This window comes from Geospiza fortis, unplaced genomic scaffold (genome assembly GCF_000277835.1).
Source record: "Geospiza fortis unplaced genomic scaffold, GeoFor_1.0 scaffold270, whole genome shotgun sequence".
NCBI lineage: Eukaryota > Metazoa > Chordata > Aves > Passeriformes > Thraupidae > Geospiza > Geospiza fortis.
The window spans coordinates 204834-219020 of record NW_005054422.1 but is presented as its reverse complement, the minus strand read 5'-3'; the positions used below and the strand labels follow the sequence as shown (position 1 = coordinate 219020).

General features: G+C 40.6%; 1 protein-coding gene across 2 annotated transcripts in view; it reads left to right on the top strand.

Moving 5' to 3' along the window:
- Positions 1–14187, top strand: part of DIP2C (disco interacting protein 2 homolog C) — a 147560-nt gene that overhangs the window by 39730 nt on the left and 93643 nt on the right. For both annotated transcript variants that reach the window (XM_014309350.2, XM_031061698.1), the window contains exons 9-10: positions 9454–9545; positions 13891–14001. In XM_014309350.2, coding sequence (XP_014164825.1) covers positions 9454–9545; positions 13891–14001 — 203 coding nt within the window. The remainder of the gene's footprint in view (positions 1–9453; positions 9546–13890; positions 14002–14187) is intronic.

The following is a 14187-nucleotide window of genomic DNA, read 5'->3' as shown; positions in this document are numbered from 1 at the left end:
TTCCTGAAGATTGATGTCCAAATCCATTGCCCTTGGATATCACCCAGGCTTTGTTCTGCAAAAGCCTAACCTGGTCTACAAAATTCATCAGCTTCCTGAAGAAGTTAATAGGATTTTTTCCCTTTTTTTTCTGACATTGTAGTAGGTGTGATTTGAATTATTTCTCCTGAGGGGTTAATTGTACAACTAGCAAATGCACCCCCTTGAAATAGATTTACCAGGATATATTTTAGTGTGACCTTTGGTATGTTCATGTAGTTCAATATATACTGCTTGACAATGTATTGCAACCAAGAAAGGCCAAATAAAAATAAACATAAGGATATCTCTGACAAATAAGTCCCATATTGCTTCTGATTTTGAGATGTTCAGGGGACATTTGGGAGATGTTCAAAGGAATTATTATGAATAACTGTCAGACTTTGAAAGTGAGTTGGAACATTTCCGTATGCTATTGAGATGGATATAAAAATTATTTTGCTTTTTATATTTCTACCTTCTCAGGGACTTGGAGTTCTGTGCAGAGAATGCTGTTACATGCTCTGATATAGAGATCTGTCTGTTTTGTTCAGTGCTGAACATTCATTTCCATTCAGGAGTCAGACCCAGATGGTCTCTGGCCAAAAAGTTCTCTGCCAGGAGTTTGGCACTGCAAATATAGTTAAAGGCTTTTAAAGCATAAGAGGACCTTTGCAACTGAGGGTCATGCATGAAACATTTTCCCTTCAGGTACTTCAGAGTTAAGTTACTTAATTTCAGGGGCAAACATACGATTCACCATTGATGAATGTTTTTCTTCCTTAAGGACATTTACTTGAAACTAGGGAAGAATTTTAAAGTTTGCAATTACATGTTTGCAGAAGTCATGTCATCTACTGAATGCTTTAAATAAATTGGACAGGAAAGGAAATTAAGCTATTACTGAGAATCAGACCATTTTTATGAATTTGGGATTCTGTCCAGAGAGTCTGAGCATATGTCCTGCTTTGCCTGGGGCTGTAGGGTGAGCAAATCAACCCAAGGAACAAATCTGCATGGCTCATGGAGCCACCTAGCCTCCTTCTCTGTTCTAAAACAACTCTTTCCTCTTCTGCATTGTCTGAATCTTGAGAAAAGTAGGACTGAAATTCGTGTTTTCTTACCTTTCATTTGCCAGCACTTTGGGATGTGGTTTTCCTGTTGCCTGAGGTCAAAAAAAAAATCAGTTCTTTTTTTTTTATTTTTTGGTCTTCTTTTTATAGATAAAAGAAATTGCAAACCAAAAACATTTCATAGATTTGCTGAATTTTTCTTTGCTGGGTGCGTTTAACACTGATATTTTTTTCATGGGAAATGTTCATTTACTATGCCATAGTAGTTTCCTTAAATGAAAACTGCTTTGGAAAAGTCATTAACAATCCAGCCACCTGCCATTTTGCTGGTGACTTTATGAATGAATTTGCTGTAGCTAGTCCACCTTCTGTGCTTGTAATATTTTCTAGCAATTGCAGGCATGGCAGTTTTTAACTTGAAAATTAATAGACATTAAGCCTTGAAATCATTAAAGACACTCCTACTCATGACTTTTTATCCTTGTGCCTAGTTCCACTGGCCCTGGTAGTAATAAACTTTTGAAAGATGAGCTTAGCCACAATCCTGCCACATGGTAATACTGTGACACTCAATTTCCTTATGTGCTTGATATGATCAAGTGACTAAAATTTTAACTATAAGCCCTGATGATTTTCAGTAGCCTCTAGTTTGTATTCCACAGCTATTTAAAGAAATACCATTATGAATTTTCATATATTTCACAAATATTCATGAATTATAAAATAATTCTAATTTTCCAGAGTGTTGGTTTTTGAGATGTTGTCATCACTTGCACCTCCTCTTGAATACTTTACCTGTCTTTATTGTCTTTATTTTTTGCTTCAGTCGTTTCTCACACCCCCTTGTCATGGAAATCCTTTTCCTTTATCTTCCAACTTTCCAGTTAAGAGGAGGCTTCTTTTTGATGTAATTTGATTTAATTCTCAGTATATTCTCCAGGTTTTTGTCCCTGCATATTTCTCCAGGGTGAATTGCAGGTTTGCCTGCTTATCCCACACTTTTTTCCACCTTTCCAAATGATTTCCAGGAGTGTCTTTGTAACTATCAGCTAGATCAAGGCCCATCTTGAGCAGGAGTCCTAATGCCCTTAACACCAAGCATATTTACCTCCTCTTTTGTGGATTGGTATAAAGAATATTGCTTCCCATCCATCTTTGAGGCTTTAACTAGAGTACCGTACACAGCTCAGACATTTCTTTCTTTCTTTATTTTACAGCCATTCTGTGTCCAAACCTCACAGGTTATTTTAGGAGGAAATCTTTTCTAATTGAGGCATTTTGCTGCATCTACTTGGTGAAACCTCATCCCATATGTGACCTTGGTCTTGATTCTTACATCAGGCTCTCTTCTGGCCCTGACAAACGCAGTGCTGGCCTCTTGCATCTATCCAGGATGCTTTCTTTTTTGCCCTTGGTGGCTTTGCATGCTGAAAAGAAGCTCTGATAGCCCACAAAATTCTGCTTCTCCAAAGTCTTCCTCACAACTTCCCTTAGCTGTCCCTTGCAGAGACACCTCTGGAACAGGGGCCAGGCTGAGCTCTGCCCTGGCAGACAGAGGTGGGGCAGTGCTGCCGGGACCACCTCGTGTGGTGCGCTGGAATTTCTCCCCTGAGGCTGCTGATGTGGATTTGTGTTCATGTGGCTTGGAGAGGGGAGTGCTCCAGCTTGTGAAGGGCTTCTGGGCCACGAGGGGAACCAATTTAAAGAAGTTGCACTTCCAGCTGTTGCTTAAAATCATTGCTGCCCTCCTATTTCTCTGCAGGAGTTCATCAAATTTGTAATGCCTTGTATCTCCTTGTCTTTTTCTGCATGTTTTTTGAGCTTCTTGTCTTCATAGCATGTCAGGACTGGTTTTTTCCAGGTGTCTCAGATTACTTTGGATAGAATAAATGTATAACTGCACTTGCAGACTTGATCCTTTTTTTCAAGCAAGTGTTTGAAGCGTTTGCCTCAGTTCTTGAAGCTCTTCTCAGTGCCCCAGTTGTAATCTTTATTTAATGTACTCAAAATTCTTAAATTCTTTCTAGTGAATGAAACACTATGAATATCACTTATTTGTCAAATATTTTGTTCCTCTGGGAGCTTGTTTAAGTGGAGAACATCTTAGTTAAGTTATTCTCAATCCCTTTATAAATCAAATCACTGAATATGCATAAATTGAAATGTCTGAGATATGGGAAGGAAATATGTCTTTATCAGGTTTTGTGAAAGTCTGAACTCTGACTAGGAAAGTAATGTGTACTTTGAGGAAAAGGAAGACAATTGCTGGCTCAAAGTTAATCAGAGTAGTGAGGCATCTGGTTTTGGTATTAATGATGAACTGCTTAGTGATTTCTTAGAGGAGAAATGTGAATAAAGGACAATTAGATCCTGTGTAGTTCTTATGATACCAGAACTACTTTTCTTACTTAAAATGATTATTCTAAGGAGAACCAGAATGGTTGGGAAAAAAGTAAAGTGCTGAAAGTAATTAATCAATAAACAAGTTTTGAGCTTTCTTTTTGTAATCATTGTTAAGAACAACAAAATGAGTGCCAGTTAAATTTGTCTGATTCAAAGAATCTAAATTCCTTTATCTAACACAATTTGTAATCAGATTTTTTAAAACCATTTTCAGTAGCTCTGATAAAGTGTTTCCCACATCAGAGGCCCCCCAGAGACTTCAAGGCTCAGAAAAAAGAGCAGATGTGACTCTCTGGGCAGAGGACAGTTTGTTCCATTTGGATTCTGTGGAGAAAGAAATGCTTGGCAAATGGCATTTGTTTGCAAATGAATTGCTGATTTTAAAAGTAACTTTAAAGCAACTGTAAACATTTTGGGGTCAAAGGGATCCTGCCTCAGCAGAGGTGATGTTGCTCATACTGGAGGTATCCTGGCATACCTTAAAGGTAACAAGAGGCCAAAACCAGCCAATCCCAAGCCATTCTGCACCTGGTGTGCAATGTGCACCCTTTCCTGACCTTTCTGTGAGAATGCCCCAGACCAGGAATTTCACAATTATCAGCAGGAGAGAGACAGATTCAAGATGCTTCTGACCAAGCAGCTGCATAACCAAACTGTCCTTACCTCTGAAATAACCCAGGACTCACAGAAGTATGAATAGTCATGGTTTAAATCCCCAGACAGATATTAATCTTATGATAGTTCAATACTTAAAATTTTTATTTCTTTAATAAAAAACCTGAAAATTGCTGGATTATATGATTCAGACTTCAATATCAAGCATGGTAACAGCAAGGGTGCCCTCTATTCTGAGTGTGTCTGTAGTCCTTAATTCTCTGCAACAGAATATTTTTGTTCTTTTTCGCTGGATTTTTTATCCCAAAAGATAACAACTTCATTTTCTGTTTAGGCTGGATCTAAAGAGTTCATGAAGAAAGGATTACCAGAGCAGTAAAGCTGCAACTATTGTTTTGCAAAGAAAAAACAAAAGCCCCTTTACCTGCATAACATTAGGAAGTTTGCCATTTACCCTAGATTTCATAAATGCTCTTGTTTTTATTTAAGACAAGTAATGATGTATTGTGGTAGTGAAAAAATGAATATTTGACAAAATTATTTGCAGTTAAACTTTGGCAGCCTTGCAGTTGCTGTGCATGGAGATTGGTAAGCACCCCCTGGTTTGGATTTGTTGAGTTAGTGCTGTGTGGTTCTGAAAAGTGTCCTGAAGACAATCAGGAAATGCGTTGTGGTTTGTTTTCTGAGTTTTCTCCCTGATACAGCTTTTCTATTAAAACCTTCTTTACATTCAACACAAACATTTAGTCCTTTTACAGATTTGGAAAGGAAGAGGAAGGGCATTTACCTCAGTGTCATGTGAAAAATACCTAATTTTTGTTAACAGATCCCTTTTTGTATGGTTTTTAACACCTTGTGGTTTCCTTTACCTTCATGCTGTGTTGCTTAACCAGATGGGACTGGATATTAACTCCCTTCACTTGCTGAATTTTATTGCCATCTGAGTAGACTTAAAAAAAAAGATGACTGATTACAAAACATATCATTGCTGATGTAGAGTTTATCCTGCTCAACTAAATCAAAACCCCAGTGGCAGGAGGAAAAGGCCTGGCTCCACATGGGTGCTAAGAGTGTTTGTCACAGCTGCCAGCAGGCGAGATGCTGTTCTCCATCCTGTCCTTCCCAGCATTTCTGCACATGTGATGTGTGCCAGATATGGCTCACATTCAGAGGCAGAGTGGTGCTTGCTGTTACTCACTGGACAGTGGGAACTCTCTGCTCAGTTTGCAAGTGTGTGAAGAACCTGAAAGGCCTCCCTGCAGCAGCGTGCTGCTAGGGCATGGGAGTCTGGCAGCAGCACTCTGGCAAAGTGACAGAAGTGGCTAAGTGAAAATCTTTGGAGGAAGATTTATTTCAGTAAATAAGCAATTAGAAGTTAGGCAATCATAGATGGACAGAAAAGCTCTGTTTGCTACCATCTTGTGGAGTTACGCAAGGTTGTGGAAAGCAGCAGCACAATTAGCAGCTCAGTGGGAGGTAGGAGCAAGGTAATAAATTGTAGCAACAAGGTGTGCATCAACTGCCTGTTGTTGGGGTTTTGTTTTCCAAAATTAGCTAGGGGAACTCTACCAGTCTGCTTTGTATGGGAAATGGGTTTGTGACCTGAAAACTGAGGGGTAATTTGTGTTCCTAAACATCCAGTGCCCTATGTTACCCACAATATGTGTGTGTGACTGGCACTGCCAGCACTGGGTCTGCAGAGCCTGGGCCCCTTCCAGAGGGAAGACTTGTGCCTTAAACACCATGGGACACTTCTGTTGATGACATAACAATCCTTCATTTTTTAAATGCATGGAAGTAGCTGTTAATGTTTGTCTAGTGAGATCAGGGCCTGACAGGCACAAATCCTGCACTGGTGTGGTGGGTAGGAATATTGTTTGCAAGGACCCTGCTGCAGTGGGGATGGGGACAAGAATGCCAGGAGCAGGAGGGCTCACAGGATGTGGTGTAATGGCAGGGAAGCAGCAGAGCAGCTCCAGACTCCAGCACCGGTGATCTGCTGCAGGAGGGGCTGAGGTATGTGGCACAGCTGGGAAAGAGGAGCTCTGGCACTGAGCTGGGACACGGGCTGCTCCGCTCACTACCAAATGAAGCTGTTGCTTGAGTTTCCTACATCCTCCCTGCTGTCTCCAAGCCAGCTCAGAAGATTAATGGCAGTGTGTTTATCCAAGGAGGGCTGGTGCTTCACTGAACTTGGGCTGAGGACAATGGGATGTATCCCCAGTGGCCCAAGCAGATTTCCTCTGGAGCCCGTGGAATGAAGCGATTTATCCACACCGGGATGGGCCCTGAGCCCCAGCTCAGGGTGACAGCCTTGGCTGGAGCACAGCTGGGCTCAGCAGGCCTCCCACTCCCACAGCACAGATGTGGCACTGCCTGCAGGTCACAGCAGGGTCACAGCATCGAGATTTGTGCGCGAGGTTTTAGCAATCGGCTTTTTTCCCAGCAGTGTCTAATCCCTCAAGTTTGCAAAGGAAGAATTGCTCTGAATTGCAGCCTAGGCAGAACCAAGGAAGGAAACACTTCAAAGATTTCCTTCTGTATAACATCCTCCGTTTCTCAGAGCTGTTATCCTGCAGGCGTGGAGTCCTTTGTGTTTCTCTTGGTGTCAGGCTGGGGAGGGCAAACAGCCAAGGCGACAAAACAGACCCACGGCTCAGTCCATGTCTGGGCAGGAGTTTGTGCCCCATCCAGAAGCCACTGATCTGGCCTTGATCATCCATACATTCCTAGCTCCAGCCTCTGCTTACTGCTCCTTTTGTGGCCCTTTTTTAATTTAGTTTTTGGAACACAGCTATATACCCTGCTAGAGAAATTCCAGACTTCCTGTGGACAATTCAGTTCAAGACCTGCCTGGACTTTGCTCTGCTTGCTCCCCAGGGTGCCTGGGGGTCCCTGCCTGCCCCTGGCAGCCCACACTGGAGCAGAGTTGGCAGCAGCTGAGGGCAGGCAGAGCCTGCAAGGGTTGGACATTATAGAGCTTGTAAGATCTTTGTGTTCCAGCCCCTTCCTAGCTGAATGCAAGCAAGCTGCTTCACTCCAGTTTTCCACACTTTCATACTCAGAGGCATGTGTGCCTCAGATACTTAACACAGGTTGGTATCACACCAGTAAACAGAGAAAGAAAGGGCTGTGGTGACAGAAAATTCAATTCTTTTCTGTCCACTAGAAAATATTGTGGCCATTTCTGTGCAGTTCAAAGTGTATTCAAACAGAGAGGTGAGGAATTAGGATGGCAGTCTTATATTACCTGTGTCTTAGAAGATGAAATAAAACTTTGGCAATAAAAGAGCATCGTGACAAAATGTGTTTAAACTTATTTAAAACTCTGCTAGAAACCACCCCTTTAAATTTTGTTAGACTTTGAGAGAACTTAATTTTGGCATTTATCCAGGACTCTTGGGTGGAGACGATTGTACTGCATACCTGGGCACCTCTGGAAGAATGCATCTAAATACTGTAATATGAATAGCCCTTAGATTTTTAAAGAAAATATTTGATGGTAGATTTGATAGGTGAAAAATTAGTGTGAATATGTCACAAATGTAAATTTAAGACTTGTTACAGCTTTAATCTTTAGAGCTCCGACATAACTTTTCACAGCAGCTCCTCCAATGTTCATTTCAAGTTTAAAAGTGTTTTGTGTAAAGATGGTTCTCTTTTGCAACTCAGAACTTTTTTCAGGCTTTTGATTTCTATTCTCCAATATTCTGTATCATTACTAATTGCTCTTTTAAGTTTGTTGCCACTGAAGCTTTAGTGTTGAAAAACTTAAGTAAAAAGACTATTTGCTTTCTTAAGGCCTCATTTTTTTATCCTATTCACTTGTCAAGTTCAAGTCTTAACTGTAATAGTAGAGAGGATTTCAAAGACTTTCTTTTCATCAAATGCAGGTAGTTCTGTGAGAGTTAATCCTGCAGACATGCTCCTGTATCTCTGCTGAGTTTCCAGTGAAACAGAATTCTGTTCCTTTCTGAGCAGCAAGATAGTTCAACATGCAAATACTGGAGTAATTTTAATAAATTAAAAACTTTGCAAAGCATAGTTTAATTATACTATATTACTGTTTTCATAAGAAATAATTGCATTTAGTACTTTCTCCATAACAAGCAGCAGTGACCCTTCCAATTTTCCTTAAGTGGGAAAAAATAGAAAATCTGGCCTTCTCATCTTACTTTATATTTACATCAGATTTGCACTTAAAAATGATTCAGTAGTATTGCATTTTATAACCAGGATGTGGAGGTTCTTATTATAGCAACTGCTTGGCTTAGTTATAAATAGCAATAGTGCATGTTTGGGGCCTGAACTGCTGAACTCCATAGGTAATCCTTTGTCAGAACCTATTATCGTTTCAGTTATTGCTGGGCATGAATTAAAGATTTGTTACTGTCAGAATGAATAGTGCTTAAAGGCAGTACCTGGGGCCAGCCAGGCACAGGGGCTGCTAAACTTGGTGCTGTTCACATGGAAGTAACAAGGTCTCTAAACAAAGGGCATCTGGAAGAGCAAAGATGCCAATCACTTGAGGGATTAACCTGTAATGTGGGCAAAGAGGTCTTGGGGAAAGAATTTTTCTTTGTTGAATATTGGGGTGGGGACTTGATAAGGATTAGATAAGAGTGGTGCTGGAAAAGTGAAGAATGGGAGGGGAGAGACAGTAACGGGGGGGGGTAACTGGGGCAAGTGAAATGAAGGAGAGAAAGGAGGGTATGGGAGCAGGTGAGAAGGAAAACCAAGTAAAATGGAAGAAGGCCCAGGATTAAAAGTGAAACAGCCATATGGATGTGCTAAGGTTCAGAGGGTCCCTGCTGTTTCAGTGTGCCCCTTTGGCTGTGGGGTGTTTTCTGTTTGTTGGGGTTTTCTGTTCTTTGCCTCTGCTTCTTGGGACTCCTTTCCTTTTTCCTTGGTGAGAGAATTGCTGTGCTCAAAACAGAACATCACCCTCGAGGTCAGTGTGTGCTGAAATGTGCTGTGTCCACCTTGGACAGCTAAGGTGGTAGGATGATGTCTGGACTTGACAATGTACCAGCCCCTTCTAACAGTTAATTTCAGAGTCAAGATCCAGTTTTCTCCAAAGTAAAACACTTCTGCCATAAAGAAAGCTATTCTCACTTTTCTTTTTGTTTTTAAAGTGCTGCTGTCTTGAAAAAAGAAGTTCAAAGAAAACTTCTGATAAGTATTTAAGTATTTTCAGTAGTCCCAGTAGTGGTGTCATATTTAGTTTGAAAACTAATATAAATGTTCCTACTGTGTGTTTTTGACTTCTCAGGTATTCTTTCTTATTAATAATCTTGTAAAACACAAAATTTTTATATTAATGTCAAAAATTTTGTGTTAATAGGCAAACTTTGGACCAGAAGTATGAAGGTTGCTTACAATATACTACACAAATTAGGCACAAAACAAGAACCAATGGTACGACCTGGAGACAGGGTGAGTATTATTTGTATATTATTTGTAATAGTTCAAATCCAATATTGACAAAGAGAGAATGAGGTATTTGGGGTGCTCAGAGGAAGTTAGTGAAGTAAAATAATGGGGTGTAGTTCAGGGTGCTGAAATCTGCTGTTTCCTCCCTAAGACTGATCATTCAGACAGATGTTTGGAACTGCATATTAAGTAACCTGAGCTGGTACCCCCTGAACTTGAAGTTGTGGCAACATCAACAATAAACATTCCCACAGAAAGTGGGATTTTTGTACATTGAACAACAGTCTGTTTAGCAAAAGCTTACTTATGGAGCCTGGAGGTGTCATGTGGATAAAAAACTGACTTACTAATGACTTTGTAGTTGTTGAGATGGTAGAAACAAGAGAAGCGTTGTGGAGGACACAGACAAGCGAAGTCAGCACATTTTGGCAGCCAGTTGAATAAATAAATGACACTGACTGGTAACAGAGAGAATATTTCCATTCCTCTTCTGACTCTGATGCAGCTACTGCTAGAGGCTGAATCTAAGTAGAGGGATAAAGAGAGCAAGAGTTGCAGAGGTAGCACTTGAAGATGTTAAATGAAGACCAGGACGTCCTATGGTTTTGCTAACAATGTACTTACAACCCTACCCCTTTGCCAAGGCTGGCTTAGCCTGCTGCTCATTTTCTCTGCCAGAGTGTGTATAGAAAATTCCACAGGTCTCAATCCAGTTTGGATCTAAGCCATGGAATGGATATTCCAGAACAAATTTGTCAGAAATGCAAATTTTAGTCCTGCCCTAGTGCTTAGAGTTGTGAGTGTGGGATTAAGTTTCCCCCTCCAGTGTCTGGTAGCAATTCTCAAACTGTTGGTTCGCTTGATCCTCTTGTGCCACATGTGAGAAACATGTCTGCTTGCATTACACATGTCTTAGGGCTTCAAAAATACAACCATGCATTAATGCTTCCCAGAAGGAAAAAAAGTGGAAAAAAACCCAAATGTGACAGTCCTTCCTGCATTTCTTTTTGAAATAAATCATAAAGAAATTATCTAAAGGATCTCTAGATCCGTAATCTAAATTGCTTCCTACAGTGGCGTTCAGCCAGGACTAGGATCTGAAGACTCTCTTTTACTTACAAGTGTGTCTCTAAGCAACAGCAGAAGCAGCAAGTTATTCAAGTGTACACATCAAAACAGTCCACCCAGAAATCTCCAAAAGAATAAAGTTCACCTACAGGCAATGTGCATCTCTCCCTATTTACTGTGTGCTGCCTGCCCATCTTCATAGTCATTTTCTGCAGCAGTCACTGGCATCTCCTAACGTTAAGAAAGGATTTGTGGATAGTTCAGGCTGAAAACTGGAAGTTTAGCTAGCACAGGACATGTAAGGAACAAATTGCAGCTCATGTAAAATAAGTCAGCCTAGATTAGAGTGAAACAAATGTTTGTAGCTGAGTGCTGAAATCATATGCTTTGTGTTGTAAAAACGTCTTGCCTGGCATCCCTGTGTAACAGGAACGTGATCATTTGAGGCAACTTCACATTGAAGATGAGGTGTTACAGCACTTCTGATGCTCTAGGCTGTGGTTCTGGCTCTTACACCCCTGTTGTAATAACAAAAAAGCTTTCTGACCTCTTTGAAGGTGACTTTATTCTATGTAATGTGTGTTGTGTGACAACACTTAAAGGCAGTTTTAAATATTAAATGAAATACAAGCATATATTTCTGGTCTTTTCCAAATGAGAACATACTTGTTTCCTTATTTTGATACGTATAAAGTAGTTTATATTTTCCCTTTAAAAACAACTTCTGTCAATGCAATCTGTTTTTCATGACTACCATTACCTCACCTTTTAGGTTCTTTGTCTGAGCCAAAAAGTAAAATGAACATGCCTGCATCTCCTTCCTTGTTTCTGGTATTATATGTGGCAAAGTGCATTTGCCTTCTATAGTAACTTCAGAAATTTAACCTTGCATCACCCCAGACAGCTGCCTGGAAATTAATCTTGCTCTCTGAAATATCTACTAGCTAACCTGATTCTCATCTGCTAATATACACTGTATGATTTTGTTCCTTCAGCCCTTTTTGCTCTTACACACATTATTTGTTTATTTGGTACAAGTCTGTTAGTGATTAATGTTTTTTGGAGAGGAAGTTAATGCCTTATTCCCACTGGACTTCAGTGAGATTTTTTTCACCTCTGTCAGCTCCTTTTCAAAGATTCCCAGCCAAACCTTCACTGCCTTTATGTAAGCAAAGACCAATGCAAAACCTAAGAACCCTCAAAGTATATTTTGGGATCTTTCACATGTTTGCTGGGCTCAGCAATCTCTACCATCCCCCCATGCACCTGGCAAAATCCCTATATTTCCATTTGCGTATAGTAAGCTCTGCACAGCCATCTCTCCAGCACTTGGATTGTTTAATGTGAAAGTATGCAGATGAAGTAGCAATGAAGAATTATGAGGTTAAAGTCTTCAGCCTAAAAACCAGAGATATTCTGGACCCACTTGGACGAGGCTGGTGAGATTTCTTCTAGTTTGAAGAAATCAAGTTGATATGTTGAAGGTGTCTGCCTTTGAAGCCATGTGAAAATTCTGGGAACACTTACAATCTCCAGTAACTGAAGCTTGGAGCATACATGGAAACATCATGATTTTACTTCAAGAAAACTCGAGTGCATGTTTGTGGCAGTACCAGTTGTCAGTTTCTCTGGGTCTGGATTGAAGGCACTCGAGATGGTAGTTCATGTTTGGACTCAAGTGTTTATTATTTCTTGTCAATAAAACAGTCTCACTACTGTGAGTTTGGCAGATTATCATTAGAAGGCACAAAATGGCCAACAATCTCTTGTTCCAAGGTCTTTTAAGACTAAACTATCCAATTAAGAACTGACACCTGGATTATTTTCCCTTTTAACCCAATAACTGATCCCACAGAGCCTGCAATGTGGACTTTTCTGCCCAATTACAAAAGGCAACCCAAACCGAAGAAGGAAGAAGAAGCAAGAAAAAAAACCCCAGGACAGCACCCTGTGCCCTCCATCTTGCTTCCATCCACAACATACTAAAAATCCCAAACCCTAAATTTCTCACCAAGTGATACACCTACACTGTTCTCTATAATCTATTTCACACTTTTGTGGATTCTGGTCTATCTTGAAGTCTGGGAAACTTTCTCCATAAATGAGGGTCAAAGTCAGCACTGCCCTTGGGGTCAGGGCACCCCAGAACAGACAGAGAAAAATTCCCAGTGCCCTGGGTTTCCAGAGATGTTGAAGCAGTCGAAACTCAAGAGCTGCTAAGTTTCAGCAAATGGCAAGGTGCTGTGATAATACACCCTTGTCCTGTGTGGCAGCCCAGGGGAAAGAGATTTGGAGTAATTTGCCATGCCTTTGCATGCCGCTGCAGTGGAGCGTGCAGGAGTTACCAGCTGTGTTACAGCTGTTTGGGAGATGAGCTGAGAATGCCCATCTGACTGAACTGAAATAAAAGCACAGAGAGGATCCAGCCACTAAGGCCATTCCCCAGTGAGAGCAGTCCTGTTCCTGCCCTTGCAAGGAGAGCTCTGGGCTCTCTGAAGTGGCTGGATCCTCAGCAAGGCTGTGACCCCTCCCTTCTCCTTTCCCTTTGCCTGTGGAGGATCTCAGGCATTGTCCTGCCTCAGGCAGGGCCTGCAGGAGTTAAGCTGCACAGCTCAGACCCACTGAGCATTCTGGTGATCTGTGATTGGTTTTGGCATTCTTTTATCTAAACAATTCCCCAGCCCTAGCCCTGAAGCTGTTAAGTTCAACAAATCCACACCTAGGTTGGTATGTGATACCAGTTTTTGTGTGTACACAGCACACAGAAACTTCACACTGGGACAGCAGGACAGTCCTGGAACAGAACTGTTGTATGAGGCAAAGTGTAGTGAAACAAAACAGTGTGTTAATGATTGGCATAGTGACATCCTAAGTCTGCATAATTTGATTTGATCACATGTACACTTCAGTTTCAGTAACTTCAAGCAAATTAGAACATTAGAATCTAAAATCCTTCTAATTCCATTTACTTAGGTTATTTAACACTGATAAAGCAATCAGTTAATTCAGAACCAGATGAAAGGTGTTGTCAATGTAGGAAACAATGCAGCATGAAAATATTTAACTACATACTAAGTGAAAATATTCATAAAAATAATATTTATCAGAATAAATTCCTTCTGATTCCTCAGTCGTCTGTTATTAGGCATTTGAATATAGCTGTCTTAGAAGTGCTCCAGTATCATCTGCATCCAAAAGGAAGCATGGAAACTCCAGTTATCATGATCTGATACCTAGGATAAAGCATTTTTAATGTACATTTTTAATCTCTCTCTTTCAGGTAACCCTGGTGTTTCCTAACAATGATCCTGCTGCTTTCATGGTGGCATTTTATGGCTGCCTGCTTGCAGAAGTTGTCCCCGTCCCTATTGAAGTGCCACTTACAAGAAAGGTGGGGAACTCACTTTCTTCTCTTTACTCCATTTTAGCACTTACATCAGAATAAATCAAAACTGAACATAGCTTTTGAGTACATTTTTGTGGTTAGCTAGCTCTGAATCTGAGGATACCAAGATAGTGCTGTGTGGGGAATTATATATAGTTCCTTCTGTTTTGTGATAGAAAATCTGAAGATGTG